This window comes from Pempheris klunzingeri, chromosome 23 (assembly GCF_042242105.1).
Source record: "Pempheris klunzingeri isolate RE-2024b chromosome 23, fPemKlu1.hap1, whole genome shotgun sequence".
Classification (NCBI taxonomy): Eukaryota; Metazoa; Chordata; class Actinopteri; order Acropomatiformes; family Pempheridae; genus Pempheris; species Pempheris klunzingeri.
This window is the reverse complement of record NC_092034.1, coordinates 3,061,644-3,086,267: the sequence shown is the minus strand read 5'-3', so window position 1 is coordinate 3,086,267 and position 24,624 is coordinate 3,061,644. Positions and strand designations below refer to the sequence as shown.

Sequence of the window (24,624 nt, the reverse complement as noted above, 5' to 3'; positions counted from 1 at the left end):
AGCGTGCTTGGTTTGGCAGCAGATCCCAGCTGTGGACGTATGGAAATGTGGAGCAGGGTGCTGCTGAGGAGCATCGCAATGACGCCCCCTAATGGACACATCGTGTAGACGCACCTCCATCCTTCCCTCCTTTTCTCTTCCACTTGCAGAGTGTTTGATTAGCAGCTAAACAGCCACAGCGTCGGGGAACAAACTACAGCAAACTACTACCCAGTAATTACTCTGTGTTACTTGTAATGCATAGAGATAAAAGTGGTATTTTCATTCCAGTTGTTGCCACATTGAAGCGTGGCCATGTAGAAGTTTGGAGCCAACAGCTTATTTCCTAATTTTCCCTGAATCTTTTTGGGGTGCCACACTTTTTTTTTTTTTTTTTATAGGGGTAAATAAATATTTAAAACAGGAGCTTACTCTTCAGAGGATGATATCTTGCCTCCTCTTAACCGCTGTCCTCTCCATGGTTTTCCTCAGGTCTGTCTACGACGGTCAGGAACATGGCCTCTTCATGGAGAAGCTGGACGCACGGATCAGGAACCACGACAGGGAGATCGAGAAGATGTGTAACCACCACTTCCAGGGTTTCGTCGACTCCATCACGGAGCTGCTCAAAGTCCGAGGGGAGGCGCAGAAGCTGAAGGTAGGCGGAGGGACGGGGGGATTAACGGATGGACGTTAAGATGGAGGGACGTTCGAAGGTGTAGAGCTCATTGTGTAAGCACAGACGCAGAAACTGAAGGTAAAAAGGACCTGTGCTTTCATTTATTTGCGGTTTCTCTCCGTCAGAGCCAGGTGACCGAGACCAACCGGCGCCTCCAGGATGACGGCAGAGAGGTAAGTGGACAGGTTCACAAGTATCAACAGTGTCGGTGCAGTAGGACTTGTTTCTGGACAGTTGTCAACCAGCTGCCTCCTCTTCCTCCTCTTCCCAGCTCATGAGCTCTATGGAGGAGCTGCAGCAGTGCCGAGTGCAGCAGAGAAACATCGCCACCACCATAGACAAACTATCGCACTGCCTGCCAGGTAACACCGAGACAGTCCTGCTCATATCAGCAAACGGACCGTGAAATAAAGTGAAATCATCAGTTTTTTGCGAGATCAGCCCACTTCTTGATTAAAGCTGCTTCGTCCCTCTTTGCTCCCTCCAGTCCTGGAGATGTACAGCAGACTACAGGAGCAGATGAGGGCCAAACGGTACGTCACTGCTTCTGTTTTTCTGGTCACATCTCATTTGTCCTGAATTCACACAGCTTTGGTTTTGAGTATTAACATCTGTGGCATGCAGATGATAGATGAAGGTAGACACATTTTGATTTGAATGCACTTCTAGTGAGACCTCTGTGGAAAGGTGTACCGGGGGCAGGTGAAGGAGGGGGCCAGGGGGTGCTGACCCTTGGCCATGAAAACTAGCCCGCTGGGCCGTCGAACAGACCGTTTCCTCAGAGTTGTTCAGAGTGGAACGCAGTGCTGCGTCTGGTTTGAGCCACAAAGAGAAGAGCTGATGCAAAAGAGTCTAAAAACGGAGAATGAACTGATGAACAGATGGTGGAAAAGCGTGGAAGACTCACGGAAAAATTCTCTCCTCACATGTTTATCTTCTCCAGTGAAACATTTAAAAACTATCTTGGCAACAGGAAGCAACAGACCTAATGGGAAATGACTGTGTCGACTGTGATCTCACGTGTTAAAGGTTTTAAAAGTTGCTCTTTGACCACTCTGACTGTTGTTGCTCATCAGCCGGCCACTAGATGGAGTAAGAGCGCCGGCGGCGGGGACGCAGATTGCTTCACTCTGTCTTTTTCCCTCCCTGCCCTTGGCCTGACCTGTAGACAGAAGTCTGGTTGGTCATAAATTTGTCGTTTGTTTGTGTGTTTTTCTACTTCTCTCTGTCCTGCGGCTGCTGGGCTCGTAGAGAGCAGGGAGAGGTCAGCCAACAACGACTGCTGCTGGAGAGGGAAACTCTGTGTGTGTGTGTGTGTGTGTGTGTGTGAGGTGCAGTGGAGTGTTTAGGGGATGTTGTATTGCCAAAGATCCCTGAGGTGTATGTGAGTGACTTTATTTCTGTGTGTGTTTATCTTTGTGTTCCTGCTTGCTTTTAGTCAAGAACCTGACAACGAGGACATTGTTTTATTGCTGTTTGCTGTTAGTTTTGCAAGTTTCTCCTCCCTTAACTAGAAACTTCCAGATTTAAAGGGATAATTTGGATTTTTTTTTAGGTGGGGTTGTATGAGGTACTTGCAGTAGATTGCCTCCAGCACGCCCTCAGTTTGTCCCAGCATGGACACGAAGCTATGTACTGCTGTGGAGAGGGGGGGGGGCACAGATAAAGGTATTATTTCCTCCTAAAAAAGGCCAACCTAAAAAACTTCAACAGAAGTTGAAGTGTACGCTATATTTAGAATAACTGACAGATCTTTAGATGGTGAACTGAGACCATATTGCTCTTTTCAAAGCCACCAGACTCCATGGAGAAAAACTGTGATTCTTCCTTACAAAACACAGGAGTTGCAAGTCTGCCGCAGGCTCCATCAGCTGGTTTGTTTGGGTTAATTGTGTGACTTTGGTGTATTTAAAGGTTAGTTTGCATCCAAACTGATGTGTGTGTTGGTTGATCGAGGCAGCTGTAGACCAGCAGCTCACGTGTTTACAAGGTAAAATTACTTTTTTTGTCAATGGAGTCTTGCAGCTTTGAAGAGAGCGTTGGTGGATATTATACCCACAGTTCCCAATAAGAAGGAACTGTCTGGTGGCGATAAAAATATTCTAAATATAGTGTTCACCTAAACCCATGTTGATTTTTAGTCAGCTAAAATAAATTTTTCTGCTGCCCCTGTGCACAGCAGTACAGGGACTGGCATCTCCAAAGTGGAGGGGGGGGGGGCAATACACTGACTATGAATAAGTAACTCATACAACTCCACTTCAAAATATCTAAAACATCCCTTTAATCTCAACCTGAAGTTTGAATTAATTCATAAATATAATCAAATGACTAGACATTAAGTGGTGTTAATGTTTAGTGTGTGTGTGTGTGTGTGTGTGTGTGTGTGTGTGTGTGTGTGTGTGTGTGTGTGTGTGTGTTAGGTACTACCCGGCACTACGGACGCTGGAGCAGCTCGAGCACACGTGTCTTCCCAGGGCGGGTCAGTACCGGTTCTGCTCCATTATGGCTGAAAACATCCCCAAACTGAGGACGCAGATCCGGGACACGGCCATGACGCAGCTGAGAGACTTCCTGGAGAGCATCCGGAAGCACTCCGACAAGATCGGAGAGACCGCCATCAAACAGGTACCCTGTTACACATGAACACACACACACACGTTGGGTGTCTTACATGCTAATGTGAAGCAGGTATGATGCTGCGTTCACAGGGATTCAGGCGGCAAACCGGATGTCATTTTAGCGGACGAGAGCGGGATGCACGGAGAAAAGATGCATGATAATGCCGTGTTATGTCATAATAAGGCAACGCCTGTATTTTACAAACAATACTACACCAATACACCAGTGTTTTGTTTTGCCATGCTGCCATTCTGTTAGACCTAAATCCATTTGGACGTGGCGATATGTCCCCAAAAATCCTTCTTTGTAGCTCTTGCAACTTGAGCTATGAGTTGTTAAAAGCTGAGAGTTGCACTGACAAGACGTCATGTGTGCCGCTGCTGCAGATATCAGGCAGTGCAGAGAACATGTGGCCCGAGTCTGTCTTCTTCTGTTTCTATTGTTCATAGTAGCTCATCTTTCAGTGTGTGTGTGTGTGTGCAGTCTGTAGCTGCTTCCTATGGAGGTGTGTGTGTTACTGATAAGGTCTGTACACTGTCACCAGTTTGTCTTGTACCACAGTTGTTTTTTGTTCTCCATCATGTCTTTTTCTCTCTCTGTTAATCCAAAGCAGCCTGTGTGTGTGTGTGTGTGTGTGTGTGTGTGTGTCTGTGTGTGTCTTGCTCTGTGGTTCCACTGCCAGTAAACAAGCATGTAGGCGCTGCAGGAGATGCCGTGGCTTGTCATTGAGCACAAACACTCTCACACACACACACACACACTCTCATTCAGAGAGACCCTGCTTTTCAGCAGTTACCTAATTGTTTTTCTGTTTTCCAAGGCCAAGGAAGTTCTGTACGAGCGTGTCTGTTTGTGTGTTTGCCGTTCTCTTGTGGTATCCATAGCTCAAAGTGGGGCCTCTTGTTTATTTGTGCGCCTCCATTATTTGGGGGGGTGTTGTTCCATGGGATGGTGTGATGGGAATGACGAAGGAGCAGCTGATGACAGACAGATGAGCCGATGGAGACTCTTGAGAAAAGTGGCCGCACAGTCCGCTGCGAACTATATTCTAATCACGGCTCCCTCTGTTATTAATTGTAGATTTTGACTTTTAGGAAATACTGAATCACCCCTCCCCCCCCCCGGTCTTGTGGTCTAAGGCTTGTACCTCATAGCTACAACATCCCTGGTTTGAACTTGTCCCGGCACCTTCGAGGCTTCGTCCCCCTCTTGCTGCCAACATGTCTCGCCTGCCTCTCTGCTGCACAGTAGCCTCAAAGCTGGACTGACACTGACTCGTCATTACACACACACACACACACACACACACACACACACACACACACACACACACACTTTAGGCCCTTTGACAATCAAACATTGTGTAACTGTCACACCCTACTTGAATATTGTTGCTAACCACACTGACCACAATGTTTGACCACCTAGTGGAGTCCATGCCATGAGGAGTTCAGGCCGTTCCTGAGGGGGATACTTTTCCTCCTTACTGCAGCTGCCCTCACGAAGAACACACTGTCCCTGAACTCTGACTCTGGCTCATACACCCGTCACAGTCCGCAGCGCAGAATTTGAATATTGCTTAAAAAGAAATAGTCGCTTTGGAGATTAAAAAAAAAAAAATGTCATTCGCCATTTTTTGATCAATATTCACTCTTTGCGCCGTGGACTGCAGTGTGAACTGTGTGTGATCGGAGTGTTTTCATTCAGGATTTACTTCAGAGATTAGAGAGGCTGCTGTCATCTCTCTGCGGCTCAGTCGATGTGACGCTGAGCAGAGGATTGTGGGTAAGAACAGCTTAGAAATATGCTGGATTTCATCCTGCTAAATGTTGTAGGACATCCTGGTATTTTTAGCATAACGCATTTGACTTACACGTATGTGCTTTCTGTCATTTTCGGTAGTTCTTATCACACTGCTGTATGTTTAAGTGCTCGTTTTTCTGATTCGTTCTGTTTTAATGAATAGTTTGTTGCATGGTTGACAGTTATTCCTAACCTGCGAGTGAGGAGGGCGGGTGCATGGGTGGGATCTCCATGCTGCGTCTCCGGCCTGGATCACCCCGGTGCAAACTCTGGCTCTACAAGCTATCACCAGGACAAGATGTTAGCGCGCTTATTTGCAGAGCTGCAATGATGATTTGATATTTTTTCAAGCAACAATTCCAAACATTGTCATTGTAGCTTCTCAGTTGGGAGAATTTCTGCTTTTTTCTGTTTTATGAAACGGTAAAAATGAAAATCTGTTGGCCGACTGTCGGGCTCTAGGAGGTGATGGGCACTGTTCACTTTTATAGAGCAAAGATTTTGACGAGTAATTGCAAAAATAATCTGCAGATGAATTGATAGTGAAAACAGTGGTTAGGTGCAGCCTCAGTTATTTCTAGAAATTTAAATATTTGGCTCGCAGTGTGCAATATATTCAGCCACATGTCTGTGTTCGCAGCAAGTCATTGAAAAATGTCCCAGAAACCTACTGACAACTAGAGTTTAGCCATCTTTAAGATTGGATGAGCATGTGGTCACTTTTCGTGTTGGTACGATGCCGTGAAATCCAGTCTCCAGGACTCTGCACTGTATTTCACCCTAACAGTGTCATCTTGAGTATTCATAGAGTGTCAGGGAACATCATGCATAAACCTTCAGGGAAGTCACTAGACATCAAATGAATTTTCCAGTGATTGTAGCAGCTTTCTGTCGGCATTAGATGGTGGCTCACAGCCTAAACTGCTGACCCCTTAAAGAACATTAACAGGAGTGTGTCTCAGACCAGGCTGAGCTGAACTGTCTTTGACATGCAGTTATGAAGGGCAGAAGACTGTGGAGTGGAATGACTCGCTGTGGATTTATTTATTTATTTTGTCCTCTAGATGTCACCAGAGGATCATTTCTCACTCTCGACCCCAAGCGCTGCTGCTTGTAGTCGGACCAGTGATCCCCGCGGAGGCGACGGACTCGCCCGTTCATTTCAGTGACAGAAACGCAATCAGTGCCGATGCTTCCCTGCAGAGCGTGAGGGGTCACCAAAGGGTTCGGGTCTGAAAACGATGTGGCACACGTGCTACGGCTCTCAGTGTACAAAATGAGGGGATGTGTTTTGGAAGAACGATGGTCATGGACTTCCTGAAAGTTGGAGGAGTCTATGACGGGTTCCTCCTCACAGCCCCGGGGTGGACACGACCTTTAGTTTGAAGATTAAAACAATAGTTTTTACTCCAGAAAGAGAGACGATAGCCATCGCTGAAACTGTGATGACAGAAATCAATGAAAAGCACTAGAGAGCACAGAGGAATTTGTCTTGAAATGACCCTCAAAAGTAGCACAAGTTGTCCCCAACACATCAGTCCACATGCACACACCCGGGACCCCTCAGTAACCCTTAGGTGGGGGGTCCTGGGACCGCAGTCCGAGAATCACGGGCATAGAAAATCCACTTGCAGTCACTGAAGAAGCTAACCGCTAAGTCCTCTAACCACTAATTACAAGGGAGATTATGGAAACCCCAGCGGGCCAGCAGTCCTGATACTGATACTGGGATTATGTTGTTGTATCAAATGTTTGGCTCCGAGCGCTCACACTCAATCAGGAGTCCTCTAAGTGTGTGTGTGTGTGTGAACGATGTGGACGAACAACTCTCTCTTCTTTCCTTTCCTTTCCTTTGTCCCTCCTTCACCCTTTTTTCTCTCATCCTGCTCCATGTTTTTCTGTCTCTCCATCCCTTTCTCTCTCTCAGACAGCGTGTCTCTCCGCCGCGCTCTGTTCCAAATTAGCTCTAACTCTCTGTACCCAGCCGTCGTTACAGCTCCCTCCACCAAGGATGTGAAAATAAATAGATCTGGGGAAGGAGGAGGGGATGGAGGGAGGAGACGGAGGAGAGCGCAGGGCTTACAATGGAGCTATTGTCTGCTGCCACATGCCCATAGAGGAGGAAGAGGGATGAGGGAGGAAGACGGGTGGAGAGGAGGGAGGTTTGAGAGAGGACAGGGAGAGAAAGTGATGGAGTCAGAGGCGAGAGGGAGAGAAAGGTGTGAGAGAAGACAAGATAGGGAGGCAAAGGGTGAGAGGATGGGGACAAGACCGGGGGTAAAGAGGGGAAGTAAGGTGAGGGTGGAGATGGATCGTCAGGGAAGAGGTAATGATCAAAAGATGGAGAAAAGAGAGAGAGAAGAGGAGGAAGGCAGACATGAGTGATATTAGGAAAAACACTAACATTTAATGGCTCCGTGTTCTCAGATGTGACAATTAGCTTTTTCTTCTTACGTTTTTGTTCACTTTTCAGTGTCTGCTAATACTTTTAGAGATGAAACACATCACCTTGGGGGGGAAATAACCAGCAGATGAATCACTAATGATGATAATGTTGCAGAGGCCAGTCGAACGCATGCAGGTGTCTGCTCCTGGTGGATTGTGGGGAACATGGATGGAGTAATTCTGTGATAAAACACAGAATGGACGTGGTTGTAAAATCTGCCCTCGTGCTGTAGTGATAGGAGGCTTTGTGCAGTGGTTTGGTATCTACTAAGCCAGAGTGTGCTCGATTGCATCACGATCTCTTCTTCATCTCTGAAGAAGAGGCTGAAAGGAAAAGGAGAGGAGGAAGATCAAAGGAGGAGAAGATACGGAGGGAGGATTACCAAAGGAATCTTGAACCTCCAAATGGCTTCGTCGCTCTTTTCTAACTCTCACCTGTCACTTGTCGTTTCCCTCTCTCTGTCTTACTCTGTCACATCACATTTCCCTCTTTCACTCAAAATGTCCGTCTGTCTTTCTCTCTCCTCCTCTTTCCAGCTCCTCATCTTTCCACCTACTTGCCTCCTTCCCTCCTTTTTTTCTTTTCTCTTATTCACTTTCAGCAAAGGACGAGTTCAGAGCTTCTGCTGTGTATTCGGTAGTGTTGCACACACACACACACACACACACACACTAATGGGAAACAGATTGTTGGGCCTGTGAAGTGGAAGAAGATTGATTACCTGTATCTAGTTACTGAACACACACATGCGTGCGCGTGCAGCGAGGGTGGCGGAGGACACGCGCTGGGTTGGTGTATTGAACCATCACAGGGAAAACGAAAATAGACTCTTATGGGCCGTTGTGTCAGTCACTCTGTGTGTGTGTGTGTGTGTGTGTGTGTGTGTGTGTGTGTGTGTGTGTTGTCTGCCGAATAATGCTCCACAGTTCACTGCCACCGGACACCATTATTTCTGGCCCGGGTCCTCCCAGCCAAAAAGTGATCTATAGTGGAGATCCTGATCAGAGTCATTTCATATGGACTGTTTTTCTACACACGGTGCCAAAGTGATGTTTGTGTTGTTCTACATAACACAGCTGTGCCGTTCACAGTACCAATGCTAATATAATGATTGAAAACAGTATTGCTTTATCAGTCCCAAAGTCCAAGTTTTTAATATTGTCTTAACACAAAGCATCTGCACAAGCTGCATCCTTGAGCAGTTACAGCCAGCAGCCTGCCACATCGTCTTCACCAGCGCCCCGAAAACTTCTCCGTTCAATGGACTAAACCAGCTTTTAGGGAGGCTGGCACATAAAGAAACTCCTCGTAAAAACCACAACTTGGTTCTGCAAGTTAAACAAATAACATCTGGTAATCGACATGTTCATTAGTGAGCGGTTCCGTTTGGACAGAGCCGGGCGAACTCTCTCTCCCCGTTTCCAGTCTTTATGCTAAGCTAACTTAAGCTTCATATTTATCTGATGGTCTCACGCTTCTCGTCTAACTCTCAGCAAGAATTATTCCTTGAACTAGTTTGTCTCTCTTTGATGGTTTCTTACAATATTTTATTTGGTATTTTGTAATATCTGTGGAAAGAGTCAGAGTGGACCCGATGTGACAGGAACCTGCAAAATGAACAAAAGGGCCTTTTCTTTGACTTCCATTCGTGTCGCTTGCTGTTGCACATATTCAGTGTGGATATCATTTATTTAAATTTATAGCTGCTGCATCGGGTGCAGCATTTTTGTCAGAGGTCAGTAGGTTACGACAGACAAAGAAACAGAAAGTGAGTTAATTTTCTGTGCTTCTATTCATCCTGCAGATTGCCTTGATGCATAACAAATGGTCTGTTGACTGGACTCAACCTGTAGTCATCAAAACTCTACATTAGGTACCTTTTTTGGTCAGAATTCACCTTTTTAATGTCTCAGTGAATGCTTAATGTGAAGAAGATCCAAGTTCCAAACTGCCTCACAAAGAAAACAACGTAAGCATGTATGTTCTTCTTGGGTTCAGAAAGCTTGTAAATGTTTTGTCTCTCGTTTAAACAAACACGAGCTGTTTTTTTTAAAATCTGTCCTACTTTTGAATCTGATATTTGCTTTGGAAAACAACTTGACTGTCTGCAGTAATTGCTTTTGGTTGTGAAGTAATGTTCATTACATTTATCTGTTTCCCAAAGTTCTTTAGAAAACCTCCATTTCCTTTTCCTAGAGGATAGCATGGGTGCATGTTTTTCACAAATCGTTGCGACTTCCCCACAATAAACAGCCAGTTTAGACCACTTGTCAGCATGAGAGATCTCTGCAGCTTTGCTCTTTCACTTGCAATTTTTGTCAATTTCCACGTTCAGCCCGCAAATGCATACAGAAGACTGCATGTCGCCTTGAAGTTTCTCCGCGAAGCCAAGCAGCACATATGTAATTCCCGGGCTGCCTTGTGGTGTTGCCACAGTTTAATATCTGACCATTCAAAAAATATCTTGCATCAAATTGATCACAGTTTGCTCCTGATCTGGTCTTCATCCCCAGCAGTTTGTTCTCACTTTCTTTGACAATTTACATCCTTGTGCTTCCACCATTGCCTTCATCTTTTAACCCTGCGTCGTCCTCCTCTTCATCACATTTCCCATGCTGCTCCTCCTCCTTTTTCCTGTTTGTTCCTGTGTGTCATTCCCTATCGCCATCTTCTTTCCCATGTTGTCCTCCTCTGCTCTCCCTCTTTTCTGTGATGGGATTGCACTGAAGAGATGACGCACATTCCCGCACTTGAGCTTCAAGTACCACGGCGAATACCTCCCCAGAAGAGAAAACAAAAGACGAGTTTAAAAAGGGACCTCTTTGCAACAGAATTTGGTATTGTATGGAAGGTAGTGTGAGTTTGTATACAGCATGCCAGTGTGAATGCCTCAAGACACAGGCACACCTGTTGAAGAATGCTTAAAGAGCCGCTAAGTGGGATTTTCTGACGTAGGTGCTGACGTGCATCTCTGCAGCATCGCATGCAGTAGGAAAGATGCTTGTCTATGTCCTTCACTCCCTCTCTCGTGTCTGTCATTCATGGGTTTCTGTCTTGAGGCGTAGTTATGTTAATTTGTAGAAAGAAAGCGACCTTTTGGCGGATTTGAAAGAGAAGAGAAGAAAGTGTCGCTGAGAAAACAAGACTCTTCACTTTGAGTTTTTGAGGTCTGTGCCGTTTTCTTCTTTTGTGTGAAGTTTCTCGTAGAACAATCTGTTGTTCTTTCAGTATTGTGCCTCGTTCAGCAATTTTGAAGGTTGATGTTGATTGAGCCTCCAAAAAACTGGTGAGAAGACTCATTGCTGAGAATATTTTTAGAGATCGTTGCCTATTCTTTCCTCAAAAGAGAAGGCACAGCTTGGCACCTTTCTGTGTTCGCCCACTTGCTTCCCCATAACCTTAGATGCAGAAGAATGAGACTTTCCACTGATTTTGTTTGTACTTATTGTCTTATATGACTCATTAGTCTTCTTTTATGTGTGTGGGCATCAGATCAAAGATGGCATTGTGTTCCAACATCACTGATATTGTGTTCTTCCGTGTTTGGGCGTATCCACCCTCCCATGAACACCAGTTTTTCTCATTACCGCTGTGGTCGAAGGTGCAAATCGAGGCGCTTGAAGTCTCTGACGTATTTATTGACGTCCTCGACAGATTTAAGTGCGTGAGGTAGGGCGATACGTGCCGGCGCCGTTGAGCAGAGGAAGCCGCCGAGTTCACGTAGATTTTCAAAAGGTCCTGAGGCGGATCTGGGTGTGAATGGAAAGATGCACTCAGCTTCAATCTCCGAGGGCTTTCCCCCCCACAACAAGGTTTTCCCACAGAGATGTTTGGAGGTCAAGCTTCGAAGGAGACTCGGAGTTGGTGGCGCTAGATGAACAAATCCAAGAAATTTCCTAATTTGCATTTTGTTTTTTAAGACAACCACTTAGATCTAAACATGGATATGGCAAAGTATGGAGAGAGAACTTGAGCTCGTTGTCTAAATGGTGCACAACAATAGAAAGTGATGCTCTCCAACAAAAGAATTCGGGGGTAGACTTGGCCATCACGACAAGAAACGTGACTTCATTAATTTCTAACCAAAACTTCCTGTTTGATTATTTTTATTTTTAGTATTCCTGATCCAACTCTGCCGCAGAGGGAGCAGAATGCATCATTTCCCACAATACTCGGTTTTCCCCAAATACTGACCTAGACAGGACATGGTTTGCATCAGATATTACATTGCACATTGCATTGTTCTCTGGAAAATCTTTCCATTTAGTCTCCATCTCCGTTTCCTTCTCTTGCTCCACCTGTTTTGTGTCAGTACATTTTGGGAATCTTCACTGATAGAATCATCGTCTCTTTACCCAAATGTAGGCTACATATGAATACATAACAACCTCTTTTAAAAATGGACGTACATGTATAGTTGAATTGTGAATCTCACTGTAAGCCTTTTTTTGGTTATCCTTTTTAAATTAATATTTTTTTCTTGATTTGATTTTTTTCTTTACTTTGTTTTATTGTGAAAAATTAACAGACAACAAAAAAATTCTTTACCTGAATACAATTTTGCACATCTTGCCAGAATAAACAGATGGAGGCAAAGTAAATGGTACAATCAACAAAAACAGAGAGGAGTAGAGATGGGGAAGGCTGTTAATCTGAAGGATTGTGCATAGTCTGAAAAGGTTTCAAAAGACTTGGCGTCGTTTTTTAAGTACCCGATTTTTCTCTAATTTGAGAACTGACGTGATCTCATGGGTCCAGGGTGAAGAGGTGGGGGTTTCCAGTAAATGTAGCTTTTTCAGATACTTAAACACAAATGTTTCCATCACACCTACAGTTAAATGAAGAAAAACTATAGATCTGTTAGATGTAGATGGAAGCTGTCTCCGCTCAGCACTAATTTTATGTGCTTTGTTTTCGGGTGCGTTGACTCTTCTTCCTTCCCGTTCTTCCCTTCCTGCCTTGCTGTTTTCCATGTGGTGTATTCTTAGGCGTGTTGGTAAATCACTTTTATAGGTCGTTTCCATGGGTATTTTTTTTTTTTTTGTGGAATAAGGAGTGGCAGGTTTTACTCAAAGGTCTCAACCGTTGACCTCATAAGCAATTTTTAAGCTTTTCCCAGAAGGTTTTAAGAATGGGAATCTGAGCCATTGTTGCTTAATTCACTTAGAGGATTAACATGTTTTCTTATGGGATTTGTCTGAAAGCTGCATTTCTGAGTCTCATTTCATTTAGTCATATTTTTATTTCTCTCCGTCGCCCCTATAAAGTGTTGTCGTTGCCACAAAGCAGATTGTGTATCATTGTTATCAGTCGACATCTGGTTTTGGTGTCAGACCCTCAAAAGAGCTTCCCCTACTCTGAAGTTGCGCCAAAAGCTAAATGCAACAAGTTCCCCTTCCTCCTTTGTGGCTTTTGAGAAGTGTTCTGGGAAATGTAGGAGAAAACTGAAGTAACAAAAACAAAGCAGGATAACGGAGAGAATCCCCAAAAGAATCAGTTCCAAGGGATGAATTTGACCTGCAAGGCTTTCTGATGTATATAACTCTCTGGTGTTTCAGGCCCAGCTGCAGCGCTCGTTGGACAGCTCCGTCTCCATGCAGCCAAGGGCCCTGATTGGACGACGCAGCAGGAAGGAGGCGGCGGCGGCGGCGGCTGTAGGTGCGGCGACGGACAGCGACGGACAAGGCAGCAGCCCAATGTCAGAACAGGACTCTGGCATCCTGGATGTGGAGGATGAAGAGGAGGATGAAGTGAGAAAACTACAAACACACACACACATTTAAGCACTGAATCTGGAAGTTAAAGGGCTTGAACAAGGAACAATATAATCCTCTTTTCTCCCATTTTAAGTTCTTTTTTTTCATCTTCTCCATTAGTCTCAAACCCCCTTGGTTTCCCCTCCATTAAACCCAGTGTCACTAGGCTTGGCCTTGTGTCTCAGGTGAGGTTTGGGAAGTTTGTGCTTGTGTATAATGGTGTATAATATAGTCCATGTTCCTAAACACACAAGCTCACTTTCAGGGAGTGTTACCCCCTTCGTTTTGTTCATGCTTAATGCATCGCTTTGATTGTGGTGTTGACAGAGATACTCGTTTTGGGAACCAATTTAAAATCTATTGTCTTAAATGAAACCTTTTTTCTGGGTTGCAGCTCACCCATTTTACTCACCATTCATTTCTTCTACACAGATTTGCCTCCTTTTGTAATTAAAACACATTAAAACATTCTTTATCATATTCTGGAGGTGCATAATAGTGAGGTAACAACCGTGGTGGAAGTAAATAAGTAAGTAAAAGCAGCAATGTTGCTCTGTAAAAATACCTTTTCGTTTTACATGAAAGATTTTAATTAAATAAACTGTAGCATAGAATTATAAATTCATAAATTCATCATAAGCTTTGTTTTAAAACTCTTAATTTTGTAACTCGACTAACTAAAGCATTTCAGTAAAAGTAGGTGTGTAACAAGTAGAATATTTCCCCCTGAAATGTGACGTGAGTCGAGTGTAGCATAAAGTCGAACTACTCAAGTAAAGGAAAAGGATGTAAAAAGTTTATGGAAGTACAGTTACTTGAATAATTGTACTTAGTTACTTTTCACCAGCCAGATATCCCATCAGCCCTCTGTAGCTAAGGTCAATAACATGGCCAGTAATGCACATCACAGCTAGGTAGCAGGTTTATGCTACTACTGAAGAGCTTTTTGATGAACTTGTAGGATTTCTGTCATTATTACAAAATGGACACAAAGCTTTTCTGCGCTGAACTCCTCAGGTCAGTCCTCGTGGGATCACAAGTCCTTTTGTGTAGCCGTTGTTGTTGTTCACACTCAAGGAAAGCAAAGTACAATGAAGTTACAGAGAATAGAGCTGAACTTGTCACCCCCGCGCTGCCATTCTGTTTTAAGGTCCCTGTCGTCCCCTCGGCTTATTTACGTCCTGTAAACTCGACTCAACCCTCTTCACGGGAAGACCTTGGCTCGAACAAAGGCCTGACCCCACTGTCGCCAGGGTTACGACCGCGTTGGCGCCGATGGTTGGCATCACCACAGCCGTCGGCGTCCCGTCTCCTCACGCCACCCCTGCCCCTGCCATGTCTTTCTTCCCCTTCTCCTCATTTACAGTCGTCCCCCTGTGTCTCTCTGTCCTCTGCTTTGTTCTTTTCTCGTCCCTTTTTTTTTTTTACCTTCATTACTTTCTTCCTTTCTGAGCTCTTTTCTTGCCTCGTCTCTCTCTTTTCCTTTCCTTATTTACCTCTTTTATTTTTCCTGTTTCCATCATCTCCTCTTTCCCTCTTTCTTTCTTTCTTTTTCTGGTCTTTTACTCGACTCACCCCACACAGTCTCTCCTTTTTCTTATGGTTCAGTCTCCTTCATTTCCATCCTTTTTAATCTATATGTAACTGCTATCACTCTGTTCATCATCACCCCTCCAGGTCTCAATCTTCCTCCTCTTCCTCCACCTCTGCATTTAAGTCTTTGTTCTTATTGTTTAGTGTGTGTGTGTGTGTGTGTGTGTGATACATCAAAGCTGGCATTGTGCTGAGCCTCCAATGATTTTTACAGAAAGCAAACTTTCCAGAGGGCAAGAGGGCACATGGTTTTCTGCTCTGTGTGTGTGTGTGTGTGTGTGTGTGTGTGTGTGTGTGTGTGTGTTTAAATGGGTAAATTGCCACTGTGTTGTTCTCCGGAAGACAGAGGATGTGGGTAGAGAGGAAGGAGTGGAATGTGGGATGGTTAGACGGAGGGATAACTGGAAGGAAAGAGAGAGAGAGAGAGAGGTATGAACGGCTGGTGACTGTCAGAAACCTTTCAGACAAAATAATGAAGTGCTGCACATCAGCCTCGCTCGCTCGTCTCTCTCTCTCTCTCTCTCTCTCTCTCTCTCTGAATGAGTGTGTGTTGATGTGCTGATGTTCTTGTTGTTAAGTCTCTCTCTCTCTCTCTGTGTCTCTTACACGTATCAGTTACGATGAATCTCAGTTGGCAGTGATGTTTGTTGAGGCCTTTTAACCTGAAACTCATATCAGCTCACATAAAGACAGAGAAATGCTTCAAAACACACCAAGAGAGAGAAATCTTCTCATATTTCTCAGGATTCTCATATTAGTTCTGCCACAAAAACCACCAAGCACATGATCATCTCTTGGAGGGGAAGGAAAGGCGGCCATGTTGGGCATTTTGTTAAGAAAAACTGACTTCTGCTTCACAAACGCAGAATCATTTTTCTCCGTTTGCTCTCTCTCTGTCTCACTCTCTTTAAATCCAAACGAGCGTCATTTCCCTGACATGTGAATCTATATGTACAGTGAAAGCATTAATGAGTTATGAACAGCGGTGCAGCTGATCATTAGTATGACTCCAATCTGATTGTTTCTGTCTTTAGGTCCCAGGAGCTCACGACCTGGTGGATTTCTCCCCAGTTTACCGCTGTCTGCACATCTACACCGTGCTGGTGAGTTCCTCCCTGTTTTTCCTCTTTATCTGTCCAGCTTTCACGTCTGTTCTGTCACTGGATGTTGTTTTAATGGTTTTCTCTCCTCCACTTGATCCACCAGCGCTCCACTTCGCGGCACGTGAAGTTTAGACGGCCAGTTTTTAACGATCATGAGCTCTAACCATGATTCACCACACTATTGCTAACTTAAAGTAACAGTGTTGCGTGTGTTTTGTTTCCAGTTTTTCTTAGTATAAAATGATCGTATACCTCATGATATAATTCATTTAAACTTGATTGTCATTATAGTTGTGAAACAAAAAACATTGTCCGGTCATCACAAGACTTTCAAATGGAAGATATGAAGCATGTTACACACCTTCCTACCAAAGAAATCAATAATTTGACACAAAGTATTGATTTAAAAATGATTTGTTGCCTCTGCTGTCAGAACTGCACCCATAGCAGCAGCAGCAGCCTCTTGCCATAAAGCTGTCCTGGTAATTATGAGCCAGCACAACCAGAGATATGAAAGAGTTCAGCTACCTCCGTTTGAATCTGTGAGCGCTGAGGAGAGTTTGGTCGTCTCGTGGTGGTCACACTGTGCCGTCGTGTCGCCCCCAGCCCTGGAGGAGAGTTACCACAAGCCTTACGCACGGGGACGTATATACGATGCCATAAGAGGAGGCCTCTGGCTCGAGCCTGGCTTCACTCCAACCAGGCTGCTGCAGTGTGTGTGAGAAAGAGAGAGAGTGTGTGTGTGTGTGCCTTTTCTCAGATAGAGCGAAAGCGACATGGGTGGAGGTGTTGACTGGGCCATGACTGGGTTAGCTGCACATTTGGGCTCTTTTGTGTGTGTGTGTGTGTGTGTGTGTGTGTGTGTGTGTGTGTGTGTGTGTGCGTGTGTGCGTGTGTGCGTGCGTGCGTGCGTGCGTGCGTGCGTGCGTGCGTGCGTGCGTGCGTGCGTGCGCGTGCGTGCGTGCGCGCGCGCGCCTGTTGGGACTGTGACCGGGCCAACAAGGCCAGAGGGTCAGCTGTTTCTGTTCAGTTTGTGTGTGTGTGCTCTGACAGGAAGTGCATGAACTTCGACAGGAAGGAGAAAGTGAACGGGCAAACGAACGATGGAGGGAGGGAGCAGAAAGTGAGAGTGAGGTTAGAGAAACAGGGTAAAGGGGGTGAGAAGATGAGGTTCGGAATAAGAGATCGGGAGGCAAAGGGAGCGGAGAGCAAGGTTTAAAGATAGACGAGGGAAGAGAAGAAGACTTTAACGTTGAAGCAAAGAAGAATAGAGGAGAAGTAAAGAGAAAAAGGACATTTCATGGTTTGCCTGTTTAATGTCAGCATCATGTGATAGCAGAGTTGTGAGCGGGTCCCAACCTTTTTTGGTAGTGGCCCTTTAATGGTGCCCTGGGGAGCTTTCTTGTAAACAAACAAAAGTTATGTTGCATGTCAGTTCAGTGATACTGTGATAAAAATCACTGTTTGCATCCTTGAGCCACAGTCTCCACAGGCTTCTTCTTCTTCCCTCTCTTTGTTGGCACATCTTCACATGTCAGCGTCACCTGCTGATGAGTGGAAGTGTAAAACCAGTGGCCTCATAGGTTTCATGTCCATGCACATAAGAGTGATTATTTAAATAATCATTAGAACAGTGAGGAGGAAAAACAGCAATAATTTAGAAGAAATTACTAATATAATATTTGACAGAATGGGTCATCTCATGGTCCGTTAGATTCATCTTGTGACCCTGGTAGGTTGGCGGTTCAGACCCGGAGGACAAACAACAAGCAAACATCATAAAATAGATAATTTAAAAAGCCGGCATCAAAGGAGACAGTTGAGTCTCGGCGCTCGTTAATGTGCCATCGAGTCACTGTTGGTGCTGATTTGAATCTGCCCCCCTGTGCACAAGGGATTGACAGGAAAAGAGGGACTGGATGTGGTGTTGGGTTACTGTTTGAAACTTTATTTCACTGATTTCGGCCTCATTGCGCCGGTCGCTCTTGTCAGATCTGTGTTAAGTTACTGTGAATGCAGACCAGATCATTTCATACTGCCGCTGCTTCACATTAGAAGCATTCAGTGGGTGAAACGCGATGAAGTCCTCCTAAAAGCTAAAGTTATGTTTCATGGAGTGACTTTTAGTTCACGGGCTACGGCATGCAAAAATATCTGCAATGGTCCTTTAAATGAATTGACAGCAAGGATTAGGATTAGGTGGAAGCAAGGGATAGGCAGAGGGGGAGGAGTAGAGCACCAGGAAAAATAATATTAAGGAGGGAGACTGAAATGATGGATGAAGAGGACAAGAATCAAAGGGGGGAGGAAGGAAGGAGGAGAGGAAAAGTGAAAGATCATAAAGTGACAGAATTAAAAGGAGTAGTGATGAGGGGAGGGGAGGGGTGAGGTCAGCGGAGGTGTAATGGCGGGATTTACAGGAAGGAGGGAGGAGAGAGTGAAATGGCTACGGAGCGATAAGGACTGAAGAGAGGGGAGGAAAGGAGGGAGGTCACAGGGAGGTTAAAGGGGCAAAAACAGGAAGACGAGGGTGAAAACACGACACAGAGGGAGAAGATTAAGAGAGAGGGGGGGTAAATACATGGGGAGAGGAGGAAGAAAATGAAAGAGGAAGGGATGGTGAAGATAGGATGAGGGGTGGAGGAGTGTGATCTCTCGGGAAGGTGTTGAAAGGTCTGACCTCTTCACCTCCATGGCCTCTAATTGTTAAACTCATTATTTCACGCAAAAGTTTGACTTCTTCCTTTTCTCGAGTGTGAAATGAGCCGCTTTCTGGTCTTTGCCGCATAATAAATGGAACGTTTTGGAGTGTTTGTGGGACAGACGGCTCTGTAGGGTGTTCCTCTAATGTTTGACAACCAAACGATTAATCGTTGAATCGAGAGAATAATGGTTAGATTTCAATCTACTCCCTCACTCCTTCCTCTGTTATTTGCTGTAATACTTTAAGCATTGTTGTTTTTGGAGTTGGTTTTTGGAAAAGGTCGGACACACACACACACACACGCACGCACACACACACACACACATATTCACACACACACACACATATTCACACACATGGCTGAAGCTGCTTTATCCATTAAAGTGGTGTCGCAGCAGTTTGAATGACAGGCCATTGGGCAGAGACGTGGATTTACCATTAGACAAGAGCGTCCAGCACAGTTTGCTGTACTGGGCAAAGGGGAGCAACTGGAAAATCCTACACACACACACACACACACACACTCACACACACACTCTCATACAGACGGTTTGATTGTTAAATTAGAATGACTTGTACCCACAAAGGCACGCGCTTGTAACAGTTTCATTTATTTTTCTAGTAAACCTGGATGTGGAATCCCATTTGCAATCAAGACCACCGCTCTCTCCACATTTTTCCTCCCCCCCTCCATCTCCACTCTCCTCTCCTCTTTGCCTCCGTCTCTCCTTCCCTGTTCCATGTTTAGAGTCCACGATTTTCCAGCGTAGTCGGGCAGCGTCGGGCCCGAACAATACCCCTTTGTTACCCTCGCACACGTGCTGCACGTTGACAAGTGTGGACAGAGCTGCGATCAATGTAAACACAGCAGTGCTCGCTCAGAGGTACCAATATGTCTTTAGATAAACGCCGTGACCTTATTGTCCCGCTAACGATCGCGCTAATTAGCTTCCTCGCTGGGACCTGCCAAGAACAAAATGGAGGTCAAACCTGAGGACAACATGACTAGTGTTAGCTCAGCTGGCTAACGTGTTAGCATTTAGCTCGCGTTCACACACAAGCCGTCTTTACTTTGTTGTGTGCTTGCTTGTTTCTTTGTCTTTACTTTTGAATTGCTTATTTATTATGTTTGTACTTTTCCTTCTTTTCTTTTGATCTCCTCTCTTTTTTTTGTTTGCCAGTTTTTCTTTTTTGTTCTCTTCTTTCTTCTCATTTGTTTTCTTTCATTTCTCTTCTTTTTCTTTGAGTCTCTTTGGGCTCCATAGTTTTCTTATGGTCTGTATTTCCCTCCTTGTGCAACTCCGCTGGTCATGTGGCGCTGCAGAGGACACACACACACACACACACACACACACACACACACACACACACACACACACACACACACACACACACACACACACACACTCAGCCCTGTGTTTCACCCCTGTGCTCTCTCTCGGGGAGAGTCAGCGCTGTATAATGAAGAGTTCATGACCATTTGATGCTGCTCGCTTGTTGAATACACATTGTTCAGCTGAGGGTCAAACTGGGAATTAAAGAATTAAATAACACAGTTTGTCACCTCCCAACATCAAACTAAATGTAGTTCCAAAACACTATCTCCATCTCGACCAGAGAGATTCATACCGTCCATTTGATTGTTTTTTATGATGTGTTTTCAATGGACATTGTTCAGCCGAGGGTCAGATTAGAGATTTAAAGAACAGAACTCCCCTTTTCATCTTTATTTTTCTTTGTACTGTACAGTCATCCTACACATCCTGTACACATACACATTTACATACAGAAAAAGGTATGAACGACTCACCATTAAAGGCAAACTCCACCAATTTTAAAGCTCAGTTTGTCATTAGAAGGCTGCCAGAATGTCATGTAATGTCCTCTGTGGGCCTGGAGGGAGCTTTTCAAAGGCTTTCTTCTCTTCTTACTTTGGTTAAATGGCACTAAGTCAGCCTTGGAAAACACAAAGATGTGTTTGTTCAAGTCAGAGAATGTGTCTATTTGTATTCGTATATCTTCTGAGCTCCTATCACAGTGATAGCAGGTACTGGTTCATGTAATGGCACTACCTGGATACGTGTGTGTGTGTGTGTGTGTGTGCTGGTGGTGGTCTGGTCAGTAGGTAAGGGGGCGTGTCATCTTATCTGCCCAGTCCTGGACTCTTATCTCTGAGCTCACCGAGGACTGTAGGCCCTGGTCTGGGTCCTAGATAGGCCACGAGGTTCTCACACACACACACAGCAGAGAGAGAGAGAGAGAGAGAGAAAGATAAGAGAGAGAGCTTCTGTGTAATGGAAGGAAAAGATACGAGGTGGTCAAGTTTAGAAAGCTGATTCTGTGTTTCTGTGGGTGTGGGGGGAAGGTTTAGGTTTGATGTCTGACCAGCGACGCCCACCAAAACTGAACAGTGCTAGTCATCAAAGACACGTTCTCTATCACTTAGACACACACACACACACACACACACACACACGCTGTCTCTCACATGACCTCATCTCAACTTTCCCATCATTCAGTGGTTCTAACCTTGGACCTCGTTAAATTCATTTCCCCCTAAAATCAATAACAGCCTCAAACATCCTTAAACGCTTGGCTGCGTACCTCGCCACTGTCAACGATGAAGTGCGGCCTAACAGTTTGGACCGTTTTTAAGTCCGTGTGGTAATCCTGACAGCCGAAAAGGTACCGCGAGGAAATATGGGACATTCATGTGCGGATATTAAACAGCAATAATATTCAAACACAAATTTAAGCAAATTTGGCTTTCACTTGTCTTTTTTTTCCTGTTAAAGGCTCCTTTAACCCTTCAGAGTCAGGGGTTTTTTACTACTTTTCATTTTACCTTTGTGTTTCCCATTCAAACTGCTTAGCTTGCCTTTCTTTGTGTCTTTCTCTTCAGCACAACCTCACCTATGTGATTCTACAAGTATTTATTTATTTTGACATAATATATGGACACACTGTATGTAAAAGTGCAAAAGAAACACAAAATCCGAGTAGGAACTAGTTGGATCTTTGGAGGAGCGGGGGTCTGCACGGACACCTCCTCTCGTTCGTCTTCACGTGCAGCATCCACTTCATCCTCTGAAAGGAGTCTTCCTCAGAATCAGAACGTTCTTCCCCACATTCAGCATCTTCTAACTCGTAGAAGAGCTGTAGTGGGCGACTTCGGCTCTTCATAACTTTAGTCTTAATAGGCCGATCGACAAAATTCAAACACTTGTAAAAAGTTTGAAGTGTCCGCTTTCCAACAGTCTTTGAATTGAGCACCTGCGTGCTTGTGTGTCACAGCTTTACGTTTTCAAACGTGCGACATGTGACTTTGACGCCGTGTGGCGGTCCTAGACTCCGAAGGGTTAAACTCTTTAAAAGTTCTACAAGGTCAAAATCTCTCATTCAAAAATCAGAATTTCACATAAGAAGATAACGTTTGAGGAGGTACTGCTTGTTTAAGCAGCTAATATGGAAGAAATGTGGCAAAAATGAAGTGATTTCAGCTGCATATGTGCGTTAGAATAGTATGAATTAGATTGTATAAAGGTAGTTTGGCCTTTGTTTCATCACTTGGATTTGTTCGAACGGCGTTCGGCTTCCTCAAGCACACACACACACACACATCTTGTGTCCCATCCCTCCAGTCTGACCTGTAATTTGTGTTGTAGGGTTTGCGTGATGTGTTTGAGAACTACTACAGAAAGCAGAGGAGGAAACAGGCCCGCCTTGTGCTGCAGCCCCACTCTAACATGGTATGACCTGCACCGTCACCCCGTGTGTTCGTCACTCCTAACCACACCTGCCCCCTTCCCCTGCACACACACACTCCGTAATCTGTTTCTGATGTTATTTACTACTGTGATCGTCACTGGGAATACTGAACTAATGGAAGGTTTTATGCTAGAATATATCAAAGACAGAGAACTATTTGGTGCTGATTGTTTTCATCTTTCTACACTTTCTCTTTATCTCTCTCTCTCTGTGTCTCCAAATCTTTCTCTTCCCTCTGTGTTGGTTTTGTCTTTTACATTTCTAGCATGAAACACTGGAGGGATACAGGCGGTACTTCAATCAGATCGTTGGGTGAGTCCGTCCATTCTTCTCTCTCTCTCTCTCTCTCTCCATCAGTCCATCTGTACTCAACCTTTTCATCAACAGGCTCTCAGGAGGTTTTCATGTGTTTGCCATTTTCTCATTTATGGTGATTTCAACTGAAATGAAAGTTGATTTTTACTTTTTTCTTAGAAGAAAGATGTGTAAATATATTCAAAATGGTTTTGGAAGCCCTTTCAGTGTGTCCATTAGTTTTTCTACTTGTTTTCAGTTGCCAATTAAACTTAGCTGCTCATAAAATATACAAAATGTTGATATTTCAACCATGTAACTAAATTAGTCAAGAGATTATAGGACCGAACTCTTCCTTGAGGCTGCCAGGCTTCAGTATCAGATCATGAGGTCAGTATAACACCTGTGCCACACCAGCTGGAAAGTCCCACACAGACATGAGACACATTTTTAGATTCAGTGAGACTTGCACATCCTCAGGAGTTTATTTCCTAAACATCCATAAGTGCATATAGAAAAAAGGCACCGCTTACATCTCCAGAACGTTCCTGAGAATCCTCCCGTTTTTTTAAGGTTTCTTTGGTGTCAGAATAATCCAGCGATGGTCGTCTGTGCAAGAAGCAGGAACTGCTCGCAGCTAATTTGTCTTTCTGTTAATGGTGCAGATCAGCCAAAATGTAAACCAGTAATATAATATGAATTACTAAATGGGGCTCGAATCAAAGCCCCCAAATTATTATGGTGTTTCACTTCCAGAACTTCGAGTGATGGTTATCCCCCAAATGAAAACAAGGCGAAGAATAAAAATAATATTAGCAAAGGAAGGAAAGTGGAGCCTTTTCTGTAAAGATTGATGGATGGATATTTGTATTATTTTACATCCCTACTGTCTACCCATCTATGTATCATCCATACCTCCCTCCTCTCATCCATCCGTCATCCAGCCACCTTTCCCTGACTTCTTCTCTTCAGACATTCATCCATCCAATCCACCGATCTGTCCATTCTTGCGCCATCCTCTTTCCCACCCCTCCGTCTGTCTGTCCATCCACCTTTCTGTCTGTCCATCCACCCATTGTAAGCCTTCTGTGTAACTTGGCAGAAGAGCGAGTGAGAACGAGAGACTTTGAGTGAAAGTAAACATTCAGTGTTTATCGACACCTCCTTTCATTTCATCGGAGTGACTTCTGATCATTTGACGTCTCTTCATCACTCCTTCTTCCCTCCAACTATTCCTACCCCATCCCTTTTCATCCACCTCTTCTGCCCACATTCAACCTTCCCCTCCTTTTTTTTTAATTATTTTTTTACTTTTCCTCTCATCCATCACTCCATCCAATTCTCTCCACTGCATTCACACACACACACATTTGTGGCACACACTCAGACACACAAACACACACAGTGGTGACGATTGATAGAGTGTGTGTGATGGTGGTTGGCTTATTGCTGTTATTCCTTGTGTCTGTCTGACTGAAGCAGACACTTCTATAAACACCGCCAAGTGGCTGGACACACACACACACACACACACAATGGCACACATAAACACACACAATGGTGCACACACCCTCAGGTCTGGTATTCTCATTTGAACTTTTGGAAAATGTCACCCTCTGTCTCTCATCCGTTGCTGTTTCTCTACCATCCAGTCATCCCCTCATCCATTGCTTCCCCTGTTCTCCGTCCATCCCTTCATCCATCTTCCTTTTATTGTCAGTAACGGGATAGCTCCTCAGTAATAGTTGGTTAAGTTGCACTACTAGACATTTTTATTTTCTCATGCCATCAGCTGGAACTCAAAAGGAAAATGGAGCAGCAGTCTCACATGAGACAGGAAGGGGGCGCTGTTTGGATGGAGAAAGTGGAAAGTAAAG

General features: G+C 44.6%; 1 protein-coding gene across 1 annotated transcript in view; it reads left to right on the top strand.

The window, feature by feature from the left end:
* exoc6b (exocyst complex component 6B) overlaps window positions 1–24,624 on the top strand; it is an 87,637-nt gene that overhangs the window by 12,467 nt on the left and 50,546 nt on the right. The window contains exons 2-10 of the mRNA XM_070854597.1: window positions 472–637; window positions 784–831; window positions 930–1,020; window positions 1,146–1,191; window positions 3,082–3,286; window positions 13,088–13,279; window positions 15,913–15,981; window positions 22,351–22,434; window positions 22,719–22,765. Coding sequence (XP_070710698.1) covers window positions 472–637; window positions 784–831; window positions 930–1,020; window positions 1,146–1,191; window positions 3,082–3,286; window positions 13,088–13,279; window positions 15,913–15,981; window positions 22,351–22,434; window positions 22,719–22,765 — 948 coding nt within the window. The remainder of the gene's footprint in view (window positions 1–471; window positions 638–783; window positions 832–929; window positions 1,021–1,145; window positions 1,192–3,081; window positions 3,287–13,087; window positions 13,280–15,912; window positions 15,982–22,350; window positions 22,435–22,718; window positions 22,766–24,624) is intronic.